The 27,060-nt window shown below is 39.4% G+C and overlaps 3 protein-coding genes across 6 annotated transcripts; 1 reads left to right on the top strand and 2 right to left on the bottom strand.

Moving 5' to 3' along the window:
* Positions 1-2,020: 2,020 nt before the first annotated feature.
* On the top strand, positions 2,021-18,126 carry hemk1 (HemK methyltransferase family member 1). 3 transcript variants are annotated; one of them, XM_081717279.1, is made up of 13 exons: positions 2,021-2,253; positions 2,790-2,966; positions 5,267-5,358; positions 5,540-5,633; positions 5,815-5,952; positions 6,182-6,246; positions 6,343-6,392; positions 6,761-6,866; positions 7,007-7,102; positions 7,950-8,060; positions 8,557-9,904; positions 16,745-16,808; positions 17,790-18,126. In XM_081717279.1, exons 1-11 carry the CDS (start codon positions 2,194-2,196, stop codon positions 8,588-8,590), a joined length of 1,023 nt encoding a protein of 340 aa, XP_081573405.1. In that variant the 5' UTR covers positions 2,021-2,193; the 3' UTR covers positions 8,591-9,904; positions 16,745-16,808; positions 17,790-18,126. The 3 variants fall into 3 exon arrangements, with proteins under 3 accessions (XP_081573405.1, XP_081573404.1, XP_026863585.1); XM_081717278.1 differs by having other exon boundaries at positions 17,741-18,126; XM_027007784.3 differs by lacking the exons at positions 16,745-16,808; positions 17,790-18,126 and adding an exon at positions 13,122-13,258.
* Positions 11,197-14,502, bottom strand: cisha (cytokine inducible SH2-containing protein a). The gene is made up of 3 exons (XM_027007920.3): positions 14,019-14,502; positions 13,079-13,242; positions 11,197-12,652 (listed from the first exon to the last, which is right to left on the bottom strand). Exons 1-3 carry the CDS (start codon positions 14,039-14,041, stop codon positions 12,162-12,164), a joined length of 678 nt encoding a protein of 225 aa, XP_026863721.2. The 5' UTR covers positions 14,042-14,502; the 3' UTR covers positions 11,197-12,161.
* Positions 15,456-25,988, bottom strand: twf2 (twinfilin actin binding protein 2). Of its 2 annotated transcripts, none has more exons than XM_027007917.3 (9): positions 25,719-25,988; positions 19,993-20,171; positions 19,736-19,831; positions 19,530-19,634; positions 18,795-18,808; positions 18,257-18,446; positions 17,916-18,066; positions 17,696-17,817; positions 15,456-16,847 (listed from the first exon to the last, which is right to left on the bottom strand). In XM_027007917.3, the coding sequence occupies exons 1-9, from the start codon at positions 25,813-25,815 to the stop codon at positions 16,680-16,682; spliced, it is 1,122 nt and encodes a 373-aa protein (XP_026863718.2). In that variant the 5' UTR covers positions 25,816-25,988; the 3' UTR covers positions 15,456-16,679. The 2 variants fall into 2 exon arrangements, with proteins under 2 accessions (XP_026863718.2, XP_026863717.2); XM_027007916.3 differs by lacking the exon at positions 18,795-18,808 and adding an exon at positions 19,366-19,380 and having other exon boundaries at positions 18,257-18,382; positions 25,719-25,986.
* Positions 25,989-27,060: the final 1,072 nt, after the last annotated feature.

Genomic DNA, 27,060 nt, shown 5'->3' with positions numbered 1-27,060 from the left:
GCATATGTGTTTGTGTTTGTAATGTGTACATGTGGGCAAGAGAGAGTGCATGTGTATACATACGTGTACTTAGGCTATGGTTATTTTTTTAAGTGAGCGCTGTTTTAGGGCAGTTGCAGCAATTTTAAGAAATGAGCAAAAGGTCAGCTCAAAGGTAAAGAAAAGGTCATTCCTTTGAATCATCTAAAAAATTCCCACTGACCTAAAATAAACATATTATGTAAGCATTGCTTTTTCAATCAGCAATCTGTTTTTGCTTCTTCTCATAGCAATATTTAAACAAACGTTCTGTAGTTGTAACTCACAGATGTTATCAGCCGTAGTGATCCATAACACAGCATGTGGGAATGCACCTTACCCTCTGCATCAAACAGACTCACCCAGCTTCAGTCACAGAGGAATTAGAACTTGTCTTTGAAGTGAAAACTTCCATGTTTGCTTCTGGTGCCTGATTAAACCGTATTTGGTTGCAGTATTGTTTTTTATTTAATATTTAAGTGCTTGTTTGTTTCTAAACATTTGCAGTAGATGTAAGTTTGACTGAGGACAGGTAACACATTAATGCAAGCATTTCTGTCAATTAGTTTGTTTCTGCAAAAAAGATGGCAGAATATAAAGACTGCATGCAGGCATAATTGAATTCAAAGACTCATAACTACCGCAATACAGAAAACAGCATAGTAAGACAATAAGTACCAGCAGCAGTGTTATGCTTAGGCTAAGTATAGTGTCTATAATATCAGCCTTTAAATTGGATACAATTTCTTCATGGATTTCTTTTGCTGATTCATCATGCACAGTGCAATCAGTGTAATCAGCAACAGGAACTCAGTGCCACTTTATGATAAAGAGTCCATCATTTCTTTTAAAGAGTGGATTGCTGGTTCAGAAATTCTGTATACCGGTGCAAGTTTACTATAGCTTGTGTGTGTTGGCCAATTCCTCTCACTCTAATTACAAACACACTGCAAGTCATTAAACACAAACATGCCAACAGGCGAATTGCATGTGAAATAAGCTCAAAGCTTGATGCATATTCCCTTTGCATTTTTAAAATCTTTCTTTCCTCTCTTTTGTCTTCATCGTTTTCTCTGTTTCTTCTTCCCTTCCATTTCACCTTTGTTTTTTTTTTATGTGTGTTTATTCTTTACTGTTTTCTTTCCATACCTCCCTTTCAAGTTCTCTTCCATGGCCACCTTCTGTCTCTGTCAGCATGTGGTAGCACATGTGCATGCATGTGTGTGTGCATGTGGATACTGCTTGGTGCTGTGTTTAAGGATAAACACAGAGCCACAGGAGGAATTATAATGTACATTAACATTCAGTATCATCTGGTTTACAGAGCTCATTCACTCTTGCACATGATCAGCATGCTTTTCAAGACATGGTGAAGTTATCAAGCTCTGTCTTGTTAAGAGTGTAGGAATACAGTAATGATAAAAACAAAACAAACAAGCAAACAGTAAACAAATAAACAAAACAAAACAAAAAACAGTCCGAGTTCACAGTCAGGTTTTTACAGCTGGATATCTTGATTCTGTAATATTTCAGGTAGACATCTTAGCTTTTTTTAAATGTTATTTTATTTTTGTGTGCAGTTACTTTGTTCCACAATCACTTGAAAGGAAAATAATTAAGTTTAGCTGGTGGGAACATATAGCCTTTCATCAAGCCGCATATTCTCATTTCACTCAGTTTTATTTCAGTTTACACACATGCTATTGTACCCACAACTGGTGATGACATTTCTATGACCATGTGAAAATGCCTAGAGAGATGAAGTGGTAGTGTATTGACGCCCCCCTGTGTTCAATATATTTTGGGTGCTATTTAGGCCCCCGGTTTATAACATAAAAGTTATTATAATTTACTTTTTATACTGTTATTTAATTTAAAACACCAACTACTGACATTTTCGTAGTATCCATTCTAAATTACTCATATTTGAACTTACAAGTCTACACAAGCTTTTATTTTGAAATTTGGTTATGCTTCCGTTTTTACAACGTCACCAAACAGCGCGGAGTTAACGTGTTAACAAATAGCATGGAACGAAAGTGCGTCTTGTAGGGGACAAAAAATAATGATATTTTGGAATTTCGTCACATCATTAAGCGACTATTCTGTAAATTGCCAATAACTACCTTTAAGTCTAGTCTGAGGACTAACACATCCACATTGAATTCCTCGAAAATGAATGGCATTCTGAAACTTGTTATAAACCAACTTAGAAGAGGAATTACCAAGCAGGAGGTAAGATATCGGTTATGAGCAGAGTGTAACTTGCTGGGAGCAAACGCTCATTAAAGAATAGACTGTTCTGCTGCACAGTGTTTCTCATACGGGGTGGAGAAGGGTAAACGGATTTTTTGTCATGCAACAAAATAACTCAGTAATTGTCAAGCATTTTGATATTACTCATTATATAACAAAATACATTTGTGTTTTGGACCCCACACATCTGTCTGTGTCTGTATATGTGCTTGCCATAGCTGTATTTATAAAGGGATTTTACTGATGTACATCAAGATTGTCTCAGTAATGACAATAGAAAGGTTTCAAACATTTAAACATGCAGATCAAAATTCTTTACAGATGTGTAAAAAGAAGGTAATTATTATAGTAGTGCATACTCATTATTTGTTTAAAGATACAGTAAAATGGCAATTTGCTAAAGTAAAAAGTACTTACTGTTAATATTTGGTGCATAAAAGTAAAAAGCTTCTCCGCTCCTTTTGCAAGTTAGGTTGTTTAATAAGGAATGATTTGTAGTGTCTCTGCTTTTGCAGACTTTGGTCACATTACCCTGCAGAGCTGCAGGTGGTGCTGTTGCCCCTCCTGCAGACTGCAGTGTTACAGTAGAGGAGGCAGTGAGCCTGTGGACTCAACACTTCCTGCAGCATGGAGTCTCTGAGCCTCTCTCGTCCAGTCACTACATCATAGCTCATGTACTTGGAAAGAAAACAGTGAGTTTTCCCATGCTTGTTCTCCGTAAGTACATGGACAGTGGCACAGGTTTTGTTGTTTTGGCTCCCCTCCCCCCCCCATTCATTTTTAGAAGAATATATTGGCTATTGGCTAGATAATTAGCTACTCTTTTTTTCTTTTCTTTTCTTTTCTAAGAGTTTATATGTGGCATTTAAAGTGTGGTGCGGTTGTCTTTCATCACAGGGACAAAAACAATACTCAGTCTCAGTAAAGCAGGCAATTTCATTTATTAGAATATATTAATCAATGACATAAAGCGTTAGGTGTGTTAATCTCTTACATAGCCAACGTCTTGTTTAGTTAGTAATCTTAATATATTATTCAGTAAATACTGTTAATTATTCTGTAACCACACTGAAACTACTATGAAAGGTATATGGCTACAAGAAATGAGTGTTTGGACTAAATGCCTGCTCATGGTGTATACAGGTTTAAAGTCAGTTGTACATTTTTAAGTATAAATAATGCTCTGGTAAGATTAACAAGAACAAAAAGCCTGGGAGGCATAAACCACACCACTGAATGAAGGACAAATCCTTTCAATCATGAAGAAAAACCTGTAGAGCAGATCAAGAACGCTATCTAAATGTGCCAAAAAGAGCAAAAAACAAAGCGCGCAATGACTAAACTCAGTAGGCCAAATCAATGGTAAAAGAAGGCCTGAATGAATTGGGGAAAATATTTAATAACTCGGACTAATTTTATAATTGTGTTATATAATTGTGCTATATAACTAAAATTCTAGCTGTAAAGTAGGAGGTGGGTGGGGTTGGGATGCCAGACCTCACTGTTGGGCCTTCTGGAGGGGTTGCGGACAAAGGGAAGTGCCAACCTGTTGATCTTTGTGAAGAGCTTGTGATGGGCCCCCACACATCTATGTAGATGTTTAGATGTGCTTAGCTATAATTATGAAGGGATTTTATTGATGTAACAGCAGTACTATAGCACTATAAAACTGGTGAAAAAAGAAAAAAAAAAACAGTGGGGTAAATCTACAGAATCTTGTTGAGCATGTTTAATTAAAAAGCAGATCTGTGGAAAAAACTGCATTTGTTGTAAATTGCTCTTTTAATGTGATATCAGTTAATTGTTCAACCTTAAGTAATTCGAAATCAAATCAAAGGCAATGTTTGCTACAATTTGCCAGATAGTACATAAAACAACTGTAGACAAAATGTTATGTAGACTTGAGATGAAGATCAAGCAGCAGCGTGATTAAATGAGGAAGTGTAGGCGAGGAAAATGAACTTTTCATGGTCAAACCAATGTCACATTATCGGTGAGACACAGTGGCCTGAACATCTGTGACTGTCTGAGGAACTGGCTTGCTTATTTTTACACCAGTAGCAGGATGAAATACAGAAGTGTACGGAAGCATTCTGTTATCAGCTACAACAGAGAAGACACTGGTCTGTGGGTCACAGACTTCAAGTAGTCATCAAGTGCATTGGATTTTCAGTCACTTACTATACATAATGATTTCCTTTAAGGTTATGTTAATTTTTCTAAGTTTTAATTTGTTAATTTAATTATAGTCCAGAGATGCCATTTATGTATGCATCTGCAGGGTACCTTTGAAACGTGGGCATTGCTAGATGCCTAGGTGACTTAACCAATACAGATGTAAATGACATCAAATACTATAAAGCTAAAACTTGTTTTTTCATTGAGACAATGCATTAAAGTATGGAGTCAAAAAGCAAAAATCCTTATTGTTCAATTACTTGTGGACTCTCGAGGCAAAGATAAAAGGCTTCTCTGAAAAGGACTTCTGTTGACCAGACAACATAGTATAAGTTTGTTTAGTCTGATAAACAATTGATGCTTCTCTTTGGTCTTACTTTATTATGCTTTATTAGTGATGTCATCTATTGCAGAGGATTCTGTGTACAAATGTGCTTTATGTATAAAACCTTAGACTTTAAGCTCAGGTTTTATGTATATAGTTATGGCTTCTTTGTTTTGCTTGTCTGAGTCACTTTTTCACTTTTATAGGCTAACCAAATTATTTTTGGGTCAGTAGTATGTGTTATAACCATTGGGGGAGGAGGGGTGCACACATGTGTTCTCTCTATATTTATCTATAGGGAGGACACACACATGTATATTTTTTCCAGCAAACATACTGTGACCTACTCAGGCACAATGTTTGTCTGGAAACTTCTAGGAATCAAATGATGTTTTCCACCAGTCCCACTGCTTTGTTTTCCTAATTGAAAACATATTTCCCTCTCCCTCTCTGTCTTTCTCTATCTGTCTGACTATCTCTCTATGGAAGCTGGAGAGTGTAGAGAGGAGGAGGCTGAGGGAAACCCTGACTGATAAGGAGAGAGAGTGTGTTTGGAAATTATGTTCCAAACGCCTCACAAGGTACCACCACTGTTGTTCTGGATGTCCCCGTATGTATTTGGTAGTATAGTACAGCCATGTACTGATAATCACAGGATATTGAAGAGTACTGGTGCAAAACAGAAAATCTTGTGTGCATGGGTTTGTGTGTGAAAATCCCATGGGTTTTATATTGGCTGTGTGTGCGGGGTCTGTGTTTCAGGATGCCTGTGCAGTATGTGATTGAGGAGTGGGACTTCAGGGACCTGACTCTGAAGATGAGACCTCCAGTGTTTATCCCTCGTCCTGAGACAGAGGTTCCTTCCACATGCACTCTTCATCCATCCTTTACTCATTTCCCAGCAGCCTGCGGTTCCCTTCGTGGTATTGGAAACTGCAGGATGTGACTTGTAAAGGAGAAACATGTATGGACACACATTGTGCGGACATGTAAGTATCGGTTACCATGCAGTAACCATGTGATGGGCTTGTGTGCAGGAGCTTGTTAGCTTGGTGCTGGAGCATCTCCAGTCTGAGCAGGTAATGAAGGCCAGGGGCAAGGCTGCTGTTCACTGCCTGGAGATAGGCTGTGGTTCAGGAGCCATCTCTCTGAGCCTGCTGCACTCTGTTCCTCAGGTTAGTCACTCCACACTTCATTATCCCATTATCCTTTTAGCTCTTAGAGTTAAAGAGGGAACAAAAGTTTAATTCCAGTTTCCTGATGTGTGTTAAAGTTGGGGTATATATTTACTGTGCTTGTTCATGGTTGTTTGTATAGGAAAGGAATGTAAGAATAAAGCTAATAAGCATGGATCACAGAAAAAGTTGATGAAAATAAGTCATTCTTTAATGTAATATCTCTAAGCTCAAGGGCATTGCACTGGACCAAAGTCAAGAAGCAGTTTGCTTAACAAAAGAAAATGCGAGCAGGTGATTATCATCTCATTATGAATGCATGATATAGAGGAGTGATTGCAGGAGTTTTTCACTGGTGAAGATATGCTTATGTATGTTTTTTTGTAACAGACTAGGTCTTCAGGACAGACTGGAAGTTCGTAAATTAGATATTATGAAGGGTAAGTGGTTTAAGTGCATAAAATGCTGTTAGGTTTTTGTACACTGCGATGAAATGTTGGATTATTAGTCATTCCTGTCACTAATAACATCTAAAAGACAGCCCCTAGTGTAGCAGAGAATTGTTTGCTTGATTTTTATCTCCAAACCACTTACATGTGGTTTTTCTTTTATCTGTCTCTTTGTGACAGATAACAATATTTTGTGTGGCCTCTTACACACTACTGTTCTCATGTTTAATTATTTTTTTTAAATTAGCAAGAGTAAACATCTTAAATGTAGACAATATATATAAACAATTATATGTATTATTGTCTATCTATGGACAATATATCTGTTGAAAACGTGTGTGCGTGTGTCTTATTCATAGATGCGGCTTTGATAGTGAGAGACTACGGCCCTGTTGATGTGCTCGTTAGTAACCCCCCCTATCTGTTCACTGAGGATATGGCATCTCTGGAAGCTGAGATACTTAAGTATTGAAAATGCATACATAGAGAGAATGGACTACACACATCTAGACTGAACACATAGACATTTAGTATGTGACAGATACATAAGCATTCAGATGTGCTTCCAGTGCTTACATCAATAAACCTGAGGTTCCTCTGTACAGGTTTGAAGACCACTCAGCGTTGGACGGTGGTTTGGATGGAATGTCAGTAATCAGTCAGATTCTAGCTCTAGCACCACAACTCCTAACGAATGAAGGGTAAGGGGGAATGTATCTGTGCATCTGTGCATGCAGGTGGGTGTGTGTTTGTGTGGTTTTTAAGGAGCCTTGTGTTAGGTCTGTTGCACAGTGAACATGAGCTTGTGTCTGTGGCCTTGAAGAGCAGTGGTGTATAAATAGAATGGTCTAATCTAGCTAAGGAGCTTTCCCAGCACTTCTAAAGCACTTCAGGGAATCCAGTGGCACTCAGAGCTCTCCACACTTTCACAGAAGCAGATAAAGAGCGTTCCAGGGACTAGGTCTCTTTCTTACTAATTCCTCCTACAGCGCAAACAGCCCTTGGTAGTTAAAAAGCAAGACTTGGGAAAAGCATCTTCTAGTCTCATGAATAGAAGAATAGAGTTTTAAAGAATGGCTAACCTCCTGTTATAGATATATTAAACTTGGAACGCTTGGAGGGAGGGAGGGAGAGAAAGAGAGAGAATATGTGTGTGTGTGTGTGTGTATATATATATATGTGTGTGTGTGTGTGTGTGTGTGTGTGTGTGTGTGTGTGTGTGTGTGAATGTGTGCGTGATAGTATGTACATATGCGTCATGTTCTCTGTGGTAAATTTCAAACATCCTTTTGTGTGTCCTCTATGGCCTAGCAAACATTTATTACTGTGGACTAGTAAGTTCACTTAAACTACTGAGATCTACTTTTCATTCACAGAATTGGTACATGGTGAGTTTAATCAAAAAAAGACTGTCGTATCTAATTTTCTCTGTGTTTGAAGCCATAGTGGCTTTAAAGCTTTCATCCAGCTCAACTCATAAGCCTAAAATATGAATCTTTTTGTGTGTCATTGCTTCAGTCACTTGTCTCTATCTACCCCCCCTTTCAGTCGTTTGTATTTGGAGGTGGACCCACGCCACCCCCCTCTCCTACAATGGCTTGTGGAGGAGCAGACAGAAGGACTACATTATCTGGGAACAAGCTGTGATCTCACTACCAGGTCTGAATTACCAAAAGTCACACCTTGTAATAGGTATATTTATCGTGAAGCTATGTTAAGCTTCCGTGACCAAAATGACATTATAAACATCTTGGTTAACAACACTAGTGTTATATATTTGCACCTTATTTTCTGGTAGTGTTTCCCAACTTACATTTTGGTGAAATGTTTGGCGTGCTATGTACCCGTCCATGCCCCTGCACAAGTGTCATATGAGGACAGATTTGTGACAGTTCCTCAGATTAGCACTCTTGAAGCACAGCATCTTGCAGATGTCCTAGACACCACACTTGTGGCATGACGCAATGACATGCAGATAATTACACCCATACTTTGTCTATTTTAAACCACCAGCCAATAAATAGAATTAATATTGTTTCAATTATGCAAAAACAATTAACTTCCAAATTTCCTCATTATATTCTTGGATATTGTTTTTGAGTGTCTAACTGTACTACTGAGCGTCACCGCATTTGATTCTCTGTTGTTTCCTCAGGCCACGGTTCTGTGTCCTCCAGAGGAGTGGATGATAACAGACAGCCTGCTGAAGAGTGTCTGAGTGTTTGTGTCAGGGTAGAAGCTACAGACTGAGTAGGAGTGAAGTCCAGGCTGAAAGAGAGGGTGAGACGGCACATAAAGTGGTGGAAAGCTGATATGTCGTGTGGATGGAGCCACAGCCTTTTTCTGTTTCGGTGGCTTCCTGCCAGAGAGTTGAGCACCTCCCCTCCTAACACTTCTCCCCAGTACTGATCATTGTAGAGGGGATAACAGTGCAGTAATTCTGAAATGTTACAGTGGAATGACAGGCCAGCCACATGACTCCAGCAGACTGGGTTTTAGACTTATCACCATGAAGGGATCTAGATGAAAACTCACCATCTGTGACTTTTACTTTGAAGTTATGAAAAATATGGTATCTTACACATGCTCTCGCCACTTGGGTTATTCTGAGTTTATTTAAAAGCTGTGAGAAACTCTGAAACAGCCTTTAATTTGAGGATGTCTTCATGCTATTATTGATTATGACTTTAAACCAGGTTTGTGTGAGTGGTTTGAATTGTAGGCAGATTTTAACATCAGAGCTCTGGAAATTCTGGAGTCTGTGCAGCCCTTCTAAACACTGTAGTGTTTAGAATCTAACCCAATTTCTTATAGACACTGTCATAGCAAGTGTCTCCTCAGAGTTATACCTGAATATCAGCTTGAGGATACACCTCTACATTGCTTACCGGTGACTTAACAGGTGCACCCTCTGGGGAATCACGTTCCTTACGTTTTTGATGAAATGTCATTTGAGCTCATGAAGTGTTTCGGGAACTCACATTGCATCATTGAAAATGACGCAGAATCCCTGCAGGAGACCTGCAGCCTGTGCCTGGGGTCATGGCTTGTTTGCAGCATGCCAGAGGCTGGCCTGTTTGGAAATGTAACAGGGTACGACTGTTCAACGTCCAAGTTATGATTAAAAAATGATCATCCGACCAAAAGCCTGACAGATTTTTTTTTTTTTTAAATCAAATCCCCACTTGCAGAATACCTAGCACCACAGCTGGACCACTGCGTCTGTTTCTTTGTGATTTTTTTTTTTTTTTTTCTTCCTTTCTGAGCCTACTAGCACAGCAGCTTGCGCATTTGAATATGTGGCTGTGGTTTATTTTGGTGAGATTACATTCAGTGGGCTTGCAAGTGTGCTTGTGTGCGAGTGTGTGGCAGGGTGCAGTAGGCTGAAGGTAATTATTCAAGCCTTTTTCTGAGAACTCCCCCTCCCGATGAGGCTCTACCCGCTCCCTGGAAGCAGTGTGTGCATTCTGCGAAACAGCTGGCAACCTGCCGCACTCTTACTGGTGAGCATGCATATGCACACATGCATGCAGACAGAAAGGCATAGTGCCTATAATGCTGGCTGAAGTGAGCACTACATTTTGCATGGATGTTACTGTGAATCAGATCACTCTGAATCAGCTTTTGTAGAGTTTTGTAGAGGCTCTGAAGTGACCACCCTTTAAACAAAGCAGTTTGTTACGTAGTGTAGCTGATATTTCTGATGTAAATGTAGTTGTTTGCATCATGTGTTTGGTATTGTTGCCTCAATGTCACCAACTAAAATTAAGATCCTACAGAAAATTACACTAATTGAACTATATAGCTAAAGTTCAAATCTGCCCCTCAATGTTCTCTGTATTTAGATTGCCTGCATGTGTGTGAGGAGCTGCCACTGAGATAACATTACAGTAAAACACTGCTTCAGTTTCTTGGAATAGTAATCACAGTCTTGCCAAGAGAGAATGGCCTTTAATCCGAAAAATAGGGGGAAGTTTTTCTTTTTTTAATGGTAACATATCCTTGTTCTTTAGAAATATACTACTGGCCTTCATGACATTGACTGCCACGTTTTAACAGATTTTTTAAGTCAAAAGCTCTAGACTTTGTGAATAGGACTGAGCTACTTTTTCATTGTCCTTAATGATTAGTCAATTTTAATTAAAATATTAGAGGCAAATAAGTGTTTATTACATTTCATTTATTTGTTGACGCAGTGATGACTGGGCATTTATCACAGGTTTTGTCTAAGAGATGATTGAAAACTACTTATGCTGATGGAAAACTATTATTGCTTTAGAAGGGGAGTGCTGCTCTGCCTGTCCCTGTGTGTGTGTGTGTGTGTGTGTGTGTGTGTGTGTGTGTGTGTGTAATTATATATATATATATATATATATATATATATATATATATATATATAAATAAAAATATAAATAAAACACACACACACACACACACACACACACACACACACGAGAAAAAAAAAACATACCTGGAAGATAAGGACTATGTTTCATTCCCTCACATGCATTTCAGGGCATTCTTTTTCTAAAAATGTTTTCTTTGCTTTACAACAGATCTGTCTGGTCTAGAAAAAGTCCCTAGTGAATCAGTATGTAGCTCTCTGTGTCCTAGTGATCCACATGATTTCCTCCCCTCAACCCCACTATGGCCTTACATCACAAATCAGATAGACTTTCATAAGTTCTTCTTTACCTACTTTTCCCAGAAAGCCACTGTGCAGTATTTTAGAGAAACATTTTAGGGTTAGAACAAAGTAAACTGGATAAGCTAAAAAGACTTCAGTAGTCTGAAGAACATTCATTCATTTTTATTACAAAATAAAAAGGATATTTATCCATAAATATATACAATACCCACATAGTGGGGATAGAAAAACAAATAATTTAATCTGGACTGATTAACATAGTTAGATATACCCAAATGCATTACACCAAGAAAAGTAAAAAGGAAGATGACAGACAGGGCAGGGCTTTGGCTGAATGTGTCTCAACTCTCATGCACCAAGCTGTGTGCAGAGCTGTGCACCTAAATGTCTGTCTCCCTACGCTCTCTTTGCCCATCTCTTAAATGTGCAGTATGAACCTCTGAAAAGCCTACACTGCATAGAGCAACAAGCCCATGGTAAACTCCATGTCATTTTTTTGTATACAGTCCACCCAAAGTCTGTGGTCTGATGCCTACTTTGAGGAAACCAGTTACTTGTTTCCATCTTTATTAAACAATGATAGAAAGCTGCCATTGCTTTAAAAACACCATCCTCAGGGATTTAGCATTTGCAAGTCCTTAAGGTTCCATTAGACTTCCAACTGGCCTGTTCTGGGGCCATAAAGCCTAAATTTAACTTTCTACAGCAGACCGGTTGCTAAAGCATAAACTAGGCTTAGCATTCCAGATAAAGTAAGGAGAGTACAGTTATGATGTCTAAGTCCTGTAGATCTACGACCCCATATAGTTTTGTTCCAAACCTAATCTAGCACACCTAGTTCTGATATTAAGAAGTAACTGAAGGACTTTATTACCTGCATTAGATGTGTTATATTAGGGCTGGAACTGAACTCTGCAAGGCAGTAGATCACCAGCACTGGACATGGCCACCCATGTTCTGCAGCTTATAGTAGCCATCACTGGACTTTGTGCCAAAGCCCAATTTCCATGGAAATGGGCTCTCTGCTGATATTCCGATGCCTTCTTTGCTTCCTGTATGACATCACCATCCTGTCCTGTTCGTTCGGGCCCGGCATGTGTTCCATGGTGATTTCAGAGTTGGAAAGGATAATTATACAGATACTGGAGGAGTGGCTTTGGTAGAGGCAGATCTTTTAGGTGTTTTGTGGATCTATTGATGGCCAGGCGTGTGAGATGCTGCAGGGAAGGGAAGGCTTGAGGCCTTCGCAGTGGCTGTTTGAGCTTTAAAAGCACGCTACACTCCGGAGGCGCCGGCAGAGTGATGGCCTCACTCTCGTCCTCTGTGGCCACCTCCTTGCCTTTCCCGGAGCCCACATAGTGCTGCACGAGGCTGGGCACATCAGGAAAGGAGTGGAGCCGCGGCCTGGCCGGGGAGCTGGAGTCCAGGCGGAAGCTCCCGTGGCTGTACTCGATGCGAATGTTGGTGGGTCCGCGGCCTGTTTTGACGGACAGGGTCAGCATGTAGAGAGGGTGGCTGCTGTCCCGCACAAGGAATGTGCCCTCTGGTGCCCCCTGCAGGACGGAATGGGCCTCACCAGCGGTGATAGCACCCCAGTACCACCCTGAAAAAGTACGTACGTAAACATTAATAACTACTTCTGAAGATAAACATTAGAACAAATATTAAATAAAACAGTAATATTTAATCTCTCAATTTCCATCTCTGTTGATTGTGTTGGGAGTGTGTTGTAGTCACAAGAGAACTTCCTTGTTACACTTATTACATTGTGACTACTTGCCTTGTCAAGGAGCAAAGCATAACCAGTAGTTTTGTGACATGCTTTGGCCCCAGTTGGGGTTGCCTCTGGGGTATCACAGAGGAAAGTTCAGATATCGCTCAAGCCATCAGCAGTGATCCTGAATGTGCTCTTGGGTGGTTAAATATGTTCAGCTCATTTGCGGTGTGTGGTGCATGTTTCCTAACACACTGACATGTAGTTGAATTTAAAACTATCTGGTGTCCAACTGAGCATGTTAAAGATGTGTACCTGATGCATCTAGATAACAGAATGTGCCGCCAATGGTTCGCAGGTCAGTGGTGGGGTCCCATAACTTGGTAGAATTGTGAAGACATCGTGGAGAAGAGGAAGAGAGGACTGAGACACCAAGAGGAACCACTTGAGTTTGGGAGTCTGGTAACAAAGTTCTTGGACTAGACAGAAAACAATTTAAAAGGATTAAACAACATCCCTACCTATAGAAATATAACAACTGACACTGAGAAGAATATAAGTTGTTCAGTTGTTTTAAGTTGTTCGTAGGTAATAGGAATAAAATAATCAGAACACACGATCGCAAACCACGTTACAGAACACGTCCGATTATTCCTCACCCTTTGTTCTAGGGTTATACCGTTCTGTTCTGTTCACTGCGTTCATCTGGGACAGACTTGAATACAGTATAAAATAATCCCACTGCTGTCTCATTTGTACTGGAAAAAGCGATGTACATTTAAACAAAAGATCTCTTATTTCTTTAAGTACTACCAAACGTTTTTTTTTTTCTTCTGGTCTTTAATATCCTTGACTATGGAAAGCGCCATTTGATCGTTTTAGGTCAAGCCGATTGGGTCTGGAATTTTAATTCTGGAATTTTAATGTAGCCTCTGTTTTAATAAAGCTTGGAAGAGTAGTTTCGCTGTTGACTCTTCTTGGAAGACTAGCTTCACATGTAGTTTCGGTGTTTTGACAGTTTCTAAAAAATGCCCATAAAATGTTACACCTGCTTTCCAGTAATTGTTTACATTTAAATAAACTTCTATATGTTAAAGCTCAAAGCAACTTTACCCTACATTAAACATCTCACAGCATGACATAACAATGGCTTAATAATAGCTAGATTCAATTAATTAGGTAATCGTTTGAGTAACGAAATTTAAAGTATATGTTTCTCAGCTGTTTCCAGTGAAACGTTAAATCCAGCACTCACCCTTGGACGCAGAGAATCATCATGAGAACTGAGGCTATAATCTGCTTCCTAAACGACTGCAGTTTCTTATCTGCTGCTGGGGCTATAGTTGCCGTTACTTTACTATGATCGCGTTTCTTTATGTCTAAACGCTCCTCAGTAATGGGCTATGTCAACTCCCTTGAAAATTACCGACGTTATAAATTGGACAGTTTAAATAACTAATAAAGAGTCGAATCTGTCCATGAATCAGCAACAGACATGGTTTGGGCAAATGAAAGGTGTCACGCTAGTTAATGTCCTAAAACCAAGCAGACGCAACACTGTAGGGTTTGGCTTGTTGAGTTCGCCCGGATTCCAGCAGCGGCTTTTCTCGGAATCCCCCTGTGTGCCAGCGCCTCTGACGCCAGCAGGAGCTTCTCTGAGACCGTGTGAATCTTTTCCAGTAAGATAGGATACCGGTTTGTATCAATTTTTTACAAGCCTTCAGCAACACACATAGAAGAGTTTTGCCGTGGTTTTGTTTCAGTGTGGGACACCGTTTGATTTTTTTTTTTATCAGACATGATATGACGATGAACATTACCTAGGGACTCGTGAACGCGTTCTAAGAACTTTCCAGGAAAAGGTAGCGGTGTGGTGACTTCAGCCAGACTGCACTCCTTCCGTCTCTGCAAACCCGCCTTCTCAGCCCCGCGGTTTGGTTAACTGTTTGTTTCCGGTTAAACTAAGCTCAATCTAAAGTTGCGATGTGTTACTGCAGTTATTAACCTTTACTACCATATAGCTGCTGTTAATCGAGTATATTTACATGAACATTTCTGCGGAATTAACTACCACAGTCTCTGTCTTTTTTGGCGTTTGTCAATTTCCGTTGACCACTTTATAGTCATTTAGGTGTGTATCATTCTGGTTGGCATTGTATTCACTGTCCTACAGATATTACTGTTCAACGTAATACTTCAATAATGACTACAAGCAGCGCTGTCATCAGCAAGGGTTAATCTTAATCGTGCATAAACCGATCTTGTCAATACCGCCATCTGGAGGCTATCGCCAGTCCACGGATTTGATCATTTTGTCCTTGAGAAACTAGTCTTATCTAAACTCTCATCTAACGTTCTTTTCTCTCATGAACTCACAAGATTCCATTGACTAAAACTAAATAACGAAAATAATGCTAAGGCAAGACTTGCCTGGTGCACAGTTTAAATTGAGCGTGTTTCAGTCTAAAAAGGAAACCTTATGATCGTTCTCATCTGACATTCTTAGAGGTACTGACCCATGTTCTGTACTGAAGAAATAACAGATTTAACTGGAGTACCCATTTTCGTAATCCAACACACAAGTGCATACTGTTCTGACCACTTAATAGACAACAACTATATCAAATTGGTATTCACAGATTGTTTCCATTTCTTCGACTTGATTGAACCTGACCATGTTTGACACCCATCATACAGAAAAATATTTTATTTAGAATTCCTTTTCTAATTAATAACAGCTAAATGCAAAAAAAAAAAAAAAAAAAGGTTTGACACAAAACACTGAAGGACATATATGTCAGCATGACAAAAGTGCAAAAAAGGGTACATTGGTAGGCTTTTGAAATGATAGCAAAGCACATCATGGCCTAAACAGTAAGACATTTAACAAATCTAAAACAGATGTAAAATAGCAGTCGTAACCTAATGTGCAGTCCTGTTCAAACCCTCACTACTGACTCTAGATGCACATCAGTATTTCTACTGGTGGTGTGTACATTTGCTAATCAACTGAGCTCCTCTGAGAAAATCTATTGACATGGTGGCTTGTTCACATTGAAAACATCAGATGTTCACCGGATATTTGGATAAATAACTGATTCAGTAGTAGAATCCATATTCCATATTCAAATTATTGTATATTAAAGTTAAATTTTAAATTAAACTTTACCATGTACTTGAATAAAATTATTTATATTTTAGAAATTTACTGTTTATATTCTTCTATCTGCTACTATGCACACATTTGGAAAAGCCATCCTATCAGTGGTCAATTTCTCAACAAAAGGACCTGAGTAAGCTGGATACTTAGGGGTGGCAAAATACTTTCAACTCAACAATGCTGTATCTGAAATCACACTAGTATAACAGCAACTGTCACACCACTACCATGCCAGTGCCACTGTTGTGTTGATCTGCCATCCAATCAAAATGTAGTCAGAAACTGACCAGTGATGAGTGGGAAACAGGATTGGTGACAACTTGTGCATAGACACGTGGCTCGTAATTATATATGTGTGAAATGCATTCATAAGATGTAGGTGGGTATTTACAAGTGTGTGGTGAGTGTATGTCTGTCTGAGTAAAACTGACAGGTTATGTCTCTGTTTTCAAGCCAAATGCATAACAAAATGTGGACAGACAATTTACAGAGACAGTAAATTCCTGAGGTTTTCTTCATTTTTATAGACCTGTACAAGAATTTGTTAGAAAGAATCACAATTTATGAAATATTAAACACAAGCCAAGGAAGTAAAAACCCAAAGAAACACAATCAAGAAGGATAAAAACAAATGGAGTCAAGCTTGCTCCATACTCATGTGCACGCATGCAGGCCACCCTCCTTCAAGACAGCACACCCAGCCTCAGGGCCTCTGGCAGCTGGGCTTGGTTAGCCTTGTCAGCCTCTCCCTCCTCCCTAACTGTTCTTGCCATTCTCTTCTGCTCCTTTAATGATCCGTTTGTTTCCTCTTTTTCCTGCAGGGCCTCGGGGTTTGGCGAATGCCTGCCTGTGAGCATGCTGCTTGGGGTGAACCTCCTCATACAGGTACTGCTCAGTCAGCTCATCACCACTTTCTATCTCCATCTGGGGGATAACGCACATGCACGCGCGCACACACACACACACACACACACACACACACACACACACACACACACACACACACACACACACAGTATTACTATCTTTTGCAGGGGGTGGGGGGTGGGGGAGAAGGGGGTTCCATTACTGTAGTTAAATAGATAAATACTGATTGGTATACCTAAACTCTGCTCTAAACCTTAATATGTTTTAGTTTGGCCTCAAAGTCTTTCCTCATAATACCAAAACATCAGAATCTTCATGTATTCCTATAAATGAGACACAAATTAAGCCACCCACACACAAACATCACTTAGTGAGGAAGAATGTCTGTTTATTTCACTCACCGCACTAGGACCATAGAGCAAGGGCTCTATTAGGGAAAACTCTAATAAGGAAAGATTGTCATTCTGGACCGAAAGCTCCTGGCCAGCATTCAAATGCCAATGTCTAATTATATCTTCTATAAATAACCAACAACAGACAACAGTGCATACATGGCATTTGCTTTGTTAACACTAAAGGATGATGTCCATTGACTTTCTGTCTGCTCTCTCTCTTTTTTTAATTACTTTTTTACTTGTTTTACTGAGTCCTCTAAGTATACATATACATGTACATATATAAGTAAGGAAACTTGCTTGTGTTTGCAGTATTGAAGCTTTGTTATTAAATCCAGAGCTGATTTGTCAGCGTAACACCTTACACTTTAACAATTGTACAATTCATTAACCTCATGTGCATGGGAAAATTAGCTCAAAGTCCTGCTTCTCATGTTATCAAATAACCAAACCATGGCACTTCTTGGCCCGTCATGCTCCATGCCAGTGCAGAGTGTGCTGGGGTTGCACCTTTTTGACCACCTCTATGTGGTAATCCTGTTCCACCTCCTCTAGGAGGCGGCTCTTGCAGCTGGAATACAGCATTCTCTCCTTCACACTGCAGCGGTAGCCCGGCATCGAGTAGATGAACACTGAGAACACAGCAGAGGCCATAAGAGAGAGCCATGAACATCACGTGGGTTTGGATGGGCGTATGTGAGAAAGGTGGTGGGGACGCACTCCGACGTACCCACAGACTCCAGGGAGTCTCCTTCGTGTTTGTGCTTGTAGAGGAAGAAATGGTAACGTGGCACATCTATTGGGATTCTGCAGGGTAGTTCATGTGTTTCTGTTGCCCGAGTGTGCACCAGCTCAATTGTTTCCCTTTCTGTGTCCAGCCTCTGATACAACCATATGGATTAAATATACATTAAAGCAGTAGCTTTGGTGCACAGTTCACATTTGGTGAATTGGGTGAATTTACAATTTCTGTGCAAAGTGCATTGGTCAGTCTTAGACTAAGAGTGTGAATGTTCTAGAAATTGTGTGTATGAATGTGTCTCCATGTGTGAGTATATGTTGCATTCTCACCAACTGGATGTAATTAATGTGTCTGTCTGCGAGTTGCTGTAGAGCATGCTTGGCCTCTGGCTGCAAGGGAAAGGCCAGGCCCTGTAATGTCTGGTGCTTACTGTCCACGCTGATCTCTGTTTTCACCTGCAGGGGGAGACACACACAGACACACATGTGCACACGTATGCGCACAGCACGAGGACAATATCTGGAACACATCCATTCTGGACACTGATATATTCAGATCACATGACAACTGGTGAATTGTAGAAACATGCTGCTGTTTATAATCAGAACACTGAGGCATTCATTCAATATGGTGGATGGCACTACTCACATAAACAGCTCAGAGCTCATTTTATTAGAAGGACATAACAATAAGGCATGAAAAACACTAGCATAAGGCATCCATGGATTATACTCTGACTCTAGTCCAGCATGGTAATCAGCTCAAGAAATGTATGATAATGCTGTGGCTCCAGACCAACTTAGGTAATCAATGGCTCTAGACCAGCACGGTAAAATTGTAGTAACACTGGCTCAAGAGTAGCATGACCTCTTTATGGTATCCTCTAAATCTGTATTAACGTTTGCTCTAGGGCATTATGGTAAGTCCAGTAGACTGAAACAAACTCATAGCATTTTAGTAGTAAATTCAGTCCCATAAATAAACTCAGTCCCATAGTTCAGAAATTAAGTCACAATGAACTTTGAAGCCATATCCCCGAGTAACACATAGGCTTAGGTTATTATTAGGTTGTTATTATTTTTGTAAGCTGTTGAAATATACCGTGTTGTCTTGCACCCTTCAAAATTACAAATCTCTTTTTTGAGGATCAACTGAGTCGTGCGTGAATGCAAGCTCTACAGACCATTTTGCATGTGTTAAAATGTTCTCACTATGACCAAATACTTTTTAGACACAATATAAATGGAAAAGCAATTTAAAAATTGAAAAATTGAAAAAGACATTTTGGGTTTGATGTGTTAATGGATTGTCCTTCAAATAAAGTTTTGACAAGAGCAACTTCAACACAATATACTAGTTTCCATGCAGATACACATACACACACAGCACTGTCATCTACTGAAGAATGTATTGGAGAGTGAAGGGAAAACACACTCACCTGCTTAACCCTGCCCTGTAAAGATCACAAACATTACAACTGATGGTTAGGCGGTTATACCGAAGTATTTACATTGTGTTCTTCTGCTGGAGAAATGCAGCAGATGCCAGTGAAATTCAATGATGTACAGTATTTGTATGAGTCAAAAGGGTGGGACCTCTCACCTCTGTAATTTTGATTCGCTGCAGCTCCTGTTCGGCAGGTGTAAGAGGAGCAGGGCCAGAGCTCAGTGACATGTGGCGTAGGTAGCCCTGAAGGCACACATCATCCTTGGGGGAATAGAAACACAAACCAAATAATGAGTTTGAAATTTTAATATGGTCTGCTCTACCATTCTTAAAACTAATGAAATCCCTAAAAATGCACATACCACCACATTGCCAAAGATCTCATCTTTGACATGCCCCCCTCCAAATTCTTTCTTCACTGTTGCCCGAGTGGCAGCATACAGCATCTTCTGTCTGACCTACAAGGAGTAGGATATCCACACACAGAAATCGAAAATCTTCAGGATTCAAATCAAATCTGTGTCCAGAAAAAAAAAAAGTATAATATAATAAATCATATGTACTGTGTGTGTGTGTCTTTGACAAGATAACACAAATATGTTACAAATGTATAACACACGGGAGAATGGTCAGGTGACCAGGAGATGAAGAGCCATTCATAGCCCTGTGCATTCTGGGAATCAAGGCGGTACAGGATGTAGCAGGGCTCCTGAGGATGCAGCAGAGGAAGCAGAAAGTGGTCATAATCTTTCTCCCAGGACTGAGATGGCTCTCGGTGTGCCCCCAGCACCAGCTGTTCTGAAATACACAGAAAGGATCATATCATATACCTAGTACATATGAAATCCACCTTTGTTCACCTTTGACATCTGTGTAAAAAGATAACCACATTAAAATGAATTTGGCCACTTGCAGTGGAATCCATTAGTAACCAGACATTGACCATTTTATTTTCCTCTGTCCAACACATTTGAATCAAAATTCAATGACTATGAGCTTGGATTGCGGAATGTCCTTTTTAACTCAAATTATCTATCTATTTGATGAGCCATATATAAACCTCAACTTTTTATATATAGTCTACTATTTCAGGGAACATAAGTAATTAGACAAAACCGATGTAACTAGTTTATTGCAAGAAAACATCAGTTGTCTTTACTTCCTTATGTTCCGAAAGTTATCTCTAGTAGTTGCTCTGAAAAAGTTGTCTCTGTCACTTGGGATCAGCCTTGGGATCTGTAAACAACAAACAAAAATGTCAACAAGGTTTGGCTGCATTAGTCAATCAAATAATTTAGATATAGGGCAGTTGGTCTCCCTGCCTGTCAGTTATTTTGCTTGTTACTTGATTTGTAATTGGAAAGTTGCCAGTTCAAGCTCCATCACTGCTAAGTTGTCACTATTGGGCACCTGAGCAAGGCCCTTAACCCTCAATTGCTCAAGCTGACCTCAGTAATGACTGTAAGTTGCTTTGGATAAAAGTGTCAGCTAAATGCTGTAAATGTACTGACTAGTCACTGAGGGAAGGATGGCAGATGTGGGATTGACAGGAGGTTGTATCTTTCGGTGGCTAAATCTGGTAGATGCCTATAAGAACCTTAAAATCTTATGTGATCTTTAGTAAAGTTGTTATGTATAGCCCGTGGTTTAAATTCTTTGCAGTTAATTGTTGTGACCCACAGACATTGCCACATGCAAAATGTATTCTGTTGTGATGTTCTGAAAGGCCTGCTATTCAGAAATTTCTGCTTCTTTTGTGAGGCTTTGAGACTACTGCCTTGTTTTCAGAAAGATCAATGCATAATTAATGAGGTTTGGATTAGATTATTGTTGGCCCTGAAATATATTAGCTTTATTAGAATGTTCATTGTCATTTCCCCCAGGTATCCTAGTGTACTGGTTCAACACCTTAGGGAGGAAAAAGAACATTGTTGATGTTTATGTATCCTGTCTCACATCAGTAAGTCTAAGGCAGGGTTTTTCATTACTCTTCCTGGAGCACTACACATGCCTACCTTGTTTTAACACTCCCAGCTTGATGTGAGGGTTTGTTAATTAATCGATGAGATCAGGCTGGTTTACTGGAAGCTGGGAACATGATCAAATGTACAGCACAGAGAAACTCCAGCACCAGAACTGGGAGACGCTCATCTAGTTTCAGATAGCATACTTGATCCAACAGTTATTTCATATTCAGTATCTCTTTGTTATTGTAGATGCTTCACAAAGACCACATTTACGTATGCAGACACACACAACTGCTTTCCTTCTTTACAATATGAAAAAGGACTTCCACCAGCTATGTTGCAAGCAAACCTAGAAATTAATGACACTTACCTCAGCTGAACAATGTAATCAGGATGGATTTTAATACTTCAGGAGCTCAGCAAGCTATGCCAGATCTAGATAATTAAGGGCTTTAAACTTCATAAACACTATATGGTCCATACAGAACATAATGGTAATCCAGTGTAAACTGAATAAGACCAGGCTATTCTAAATGATTTATGCTGTGGATGTGCTAATATGCTAATATGCTATTTTCTGGTAAAGACATGGGCTTCCACATTCTGAACTAACTGAAGCTTATCTAAACAGAGAATAGGGCATTCATCTAGCAACAGTAACCTATTCTAAACGCTATAAAACGATTTCTCAGCATCAATTACAATTAGTATATGTCTTATATTCGATCTATATCCTATATGTTTTTTAAATGACCATATGCTAATCATGTTACTAAGAGGGGACTCGAATTAAAGTAATATTAATAATTAAACCAAGGTAAAAACCAACTGTAGATCTTAATTACATTGATCTATTAAGGTCTAGTATAACACTGGCAATCTTCATTCAAGCAGACTTAGTATCCAGCATCAGTACTTCAGCTTTATCAGAATATAGAAGAAGGACATTTTTGGTTTTCATTTAACATTGTCTTTAATTTTGTGTAGCTGTGTTGCTGCATGTGGCCGAACCGATAAGTTTAATTTTGTCTCATCAGCATAAAAATTAAGGATAACCTTACAGTCTCAAAATGTCCAAGTGACTTTATATAAGCACAAAGGGCCTTAAAACCCAACTGCTTATTATTTCTACAAAAAGACCCCCACGGTCAATTAAATAACACAAAGTAATTATGTGATATTTTATTTTTAAATCAAATTTTAATATTTCCTTCTTAATGCTAAATTAATTTTACAGCACAAACAAGCAAAAGGACAGGAATGAATCAAATTAAAATACATTTTATCAATACTGACCTGTTTGTAAATTGTGAGCATTTTTTAGTTATCTGAACAATTCGTTTTGTTCCATAAATTTTTTGCTTGCAGTTTTTTAAAGTTCCACTAGAAACACTAACATTTTAGAGATGCAGTTTTTTTGCTGTCAGCATAACGTCTGCATTTAATATGGATCAAATATAGATAACTATGTGTTTTAGAATGAGGACAAAAGGAAATACTAAATACTGCTGTGAGAGTTCCTGTGAGTTATTACTCTAATTATGTATTGTAATAAAATAGAAGAAAATGTAATACTTAGTGTTAATTAAAATTTTATTTCTTGTTTTGATTTTTTCTTTTAATTAAATCACTTTAAGTATTAAAGAGCAGTTTTATTGGAATCGGGATGCTGAACTTTGCAGTTCTAGGCATCTTTTTCTCATGAGCTGAATTGATATTACACCCAGCCAAGCCTTGGCTAGAACCACTCATTTTTATCTGTGGCATACGAGCACTTTAAAAACAAAGAGACATCACTATTTAAAAAGACAGTTATCTTGTACTCTTGCAACATGGTGATTAGGCCAGTGGTGCTGTTGTCCTTGAAGGAATGCAAGCATCTGAAGATTGTGCAGAGGGATTGTGAAAATTTGCAGTTCACCAAAAATAACCACTGAAAGGACACTGTCAAAGATCTGTACTAGTATGTCAATAAATGAACATCATGAGCACACAAACACCTAGACATACATGACAGTATGTCCTTGATGGGGGATCTCCTGCCTGTCTTTTGCAGCAACTACTATTCTAGGCCTGCACACATTCTGCCTATCAGCACAGATGCATACTTTCCATCACCAGTTCACTTGCCCATAAGCACACACACACACACACACACACACACACACACACACACACACACACACACACACACAATGTTGATGGATGTATATTTAAAAATTTATTTGCACTCATATATATCTCTAACATCAGCCATAATAAAGTTACACCTTCTCACTCTCTCACAAACAAACAATCCAAGGTGTTGATTGAGAGAGCTTAGTTAACTGACATTCTTTGTGCTCTATGTCACAGTTTACTAAAGTAGTAGAATATGGAGACCAAGTGACAGTGAATGTGACATGGCCTATGTCCACAGCCAATCATGAACCAGTTATGTGACTCATCAGCCCTCAGCCAATTGCAGCCCTTCTGACTTTTTCGGTCTCTTTCTCTTACTGAATCACACTGAAAATATCTACGACCAAAAGAGAGTCTACTAAGCGGCACAGACCGAAAAAGACCAACCCAGACATGACATGACTCAAAATAAGTCTCCGATATCACCCATGAAGATAGAGGCTCCAGTGTGCGAGCGTAGATAGTTACAGAACAACACTGGAAACCATAATATGCAGCAACATGGTGTCTCTAGACACATGAGAGAACTGCATATAGGCTCAGAGGGAGTTTCCCTCAGAATGGACATGATCGAATAGCAGTGCAGAAGAAAACAAATCAGTCTGAAAAGAATGTCTGTGGTTCTGTTTTAATACCCAGTCTTGTGTTAGTATTAAATAAAATGTCTGGATATCATGGTGTTGGAGCAATGTGATAGTAACAGTCAGTCCAGGATAGCATAATGTGTTATAGTACAAAAGTAAGACTTTGTGGTAAACCAAAACCAAAGAATAGGCAGACTGACACATTGTCTGACATCCTTGGACAAAGACATTTCATCCCCTTATAATGTGACTGACAAGCTTCATGTTAAATCAATTAGTTATTCCTTTTGTAATATTATATTTTATATATTAACCTTTATGCTCTCTATGTTTTAATACTTGCTTATATAGAGATCAAAATGACAAGAGCGAGTGTTGTATCCTGGTGTCATTCAGGCAAAATGAACTGTTATGGATGGGAATCATATGCATGTGTAGCACATCTAAATAACACACACACACACACACACACACACACACACACACACACACACACACACGTACATGTACAGAAGTGATGTAAGATGACCTAATTCAAATGTAATTGTCTTTTCTGTCTTGCCCTCCCCACAAGGTTAGTCACATAATTTGATAGTAGTTGAGCTTTTCATTTGATATTGGGAACACACACAGACATTGCACCACAGATTAGTAAATCCCTCACTGACCAATCAGCATCAATGTGCCACCTGACCTTACACATGTTCACCCTGACCTTTCTCAATCATAATATGTTGTGAAATATATTTTGTCCCTTGCACCATATTACATCATCTCAGCTCTGGACACAAACCAAACAGCACTGAAGTACGTACTAATGAAATACATTGATTCATTATAAAAGAAAAGAGAATATGGGTCTATCACCCAGCAATCTAATACATGTACAAGTAAATAAATAGACAAGAGGGGTTATTTCAGACAATAAATAATAACTGGTTCAATTATGAAGTAAGATTTTCTTCAGCCCTAATATGAGATGCGTGGGCATTTGTGCCCTGCTTACTCTAAAGTTGTACTCCAGCTTGGCTGCAGGCCAGCACAGCCTTACACAAATATTATATTCCATGATTAAATGGCTGCCGCTTCTCATCGACGTGTTTGTTTAAAAAAAAAAAAAAGCATGCTTTAAAGCATGCTTGTGTCTGAGAAAGGTGCTGTATAAATGTAAGTAATAATAATAATAATGAACTTTGAGTGGTAACATTTGTATATAACTCGATTAAAGTATTTAAGTACTCAAGGTCTCCACTAGGCACTTTAATACAACTTTGCACCCCTCACTGGTGGTTGCTCTCTGCATGTGATAGATGTTTTACTCTGAAGAAAAAAGATTCAGTATCACTATAAATGTAGCCCAAGGTTATCTTTCACGTCATTGCACACCTCCATGGTCATGCCTCCTGACTCAGACAACTCTGAACATCAGGATCACTTAAAGTTAGTAAGACGGGCAAATGTTGGAAGAAATGCATGGTTACAATAAAGGAAAAACGCTACCGTCAGAATAAGTTTAGGTTACTCCTCACATTGACATGTGCCATTACACTAGGTTTGATATGACGAATGTCCTCTGGTTCGGTGAGTGTTCTTGGAGGCAGTAGCATACTCACCGTCCTGGATCAGCACCTGGATGAGGCGGCCTGTGCCGCTCCTTGCCCTGACCAGGAGCCGCCGAAGCTCCTCCGTCACCACTAGAACCAGGAACATGGCGGGTCTCTGTGTCTACCCGCCGAGGAGCTCTGTCTGTGGGGATACCAGGAGACGAGGGTTCGGCTACAGACTAATGACCACAATATGAAGCAAGACAGCTTGGGGGTTTGTGGTTGAGGCAGCATGCGAGAGCAGCGTGTGTGCTAGAGAGAGTGAGGGTCATGTAACTAGGGCAGGTTTGTGTGTGCTTGCAGAAGGAACCTGATCCCACTTGCCCCAAATTTAGCAGGCTTGGTGTGTATGGCCTTGGGTAACAACCCCCCCCTTCTCCCTCCCCCACACCAGAGCCTTTGACACATGGAGCCATCAGAGAAATGATCATTGAGACACTCACCTGAAATCCACTAAAGATTCAAAGTGAGCACAATAAACCAGAATGCAAAAAAAAAAAATAATTAAAAAAATCTCCTACTACTGAAATACTTATAGACACGATTTGTATTCAGAACATCACCAGGCAGGAGTGATTCAAAACAAAGCCTACACTGCCATGGTTTATTTGTAATAAAATTACCTCTAGCAAATAAAGCTTTCTGGTCACAAACTATTCAATTTAAATTTCCTAAATGGCTATAGTGGTAGTTCTTCAAGAATCTTTGAGGTCAGTGCATGCTTGAGAGAACTGGGAATGAAAGGTCAAGTATTGCATTTTGGTGTAAATGAACACTAGCTATACTTCGCTTGAACAGATGTTACATCATGGTCCTAGCATTAAATCAGTGCAAGTAATATAAACCATTTATGACTTTAAAAGAACAATTTAGCTGATGCTTTTATCCAAAGCAACTTAGTAATGACTGAGTACAACGTGAGCAATTGAGGGTTAAGGGCCTTGCTCAGGGGCCCCAACAGTGGCAACCTGGCAGTGGTGAGGCTTCATTGAAAGCAACCTTCCAATTACAAGTCAAGTACCTTAACCACTGAGCTATCACTGCCCCAGAAACCAGCTGTGTGCAGGAGGAAACACTTAAAAGATCTCACTGGTTCAGATAGCCATTTCTAGACTCTACCTTGTGGTCAAGGCAGCAAAGTAGAGAGCACTAGCACAGGTCTAGTGCATTCAGCATCTTCACTGTGAATGTGATGGCAATTTCCAATATTTTAGTTTCTCTCCACAAACAACTAAAGAGAAAGAAAACCAGAAATCTTGCAGGGAGACACCTACTGAATCATGCTGCCTTAGGACAGCCAAATGACACTAACCCTATCAACCAGCATGTTTATTCAAACACAATGAGGTTT

Source organism: Electrophorus electricus, chromosome 7 (genome assembly GCF_041902795.1).
Source record: "Electrophorus electricus isolate QZ-2024a chromosome 7, ASM4190279v1, whole genome shotgun sequence".
Taxonomy (NCBI): Eukaryota; Metazoa; Chordata; class Actinopteri; order Gymnotiformes; family Gymnotidae; genus Electrophorus; species Electrophorus electricus.
The sequence above is the reverse complement of the archived record's forward strand: the minus strand, read 5'-3'. Positions and strand labels throughout refer to the sequence as shown.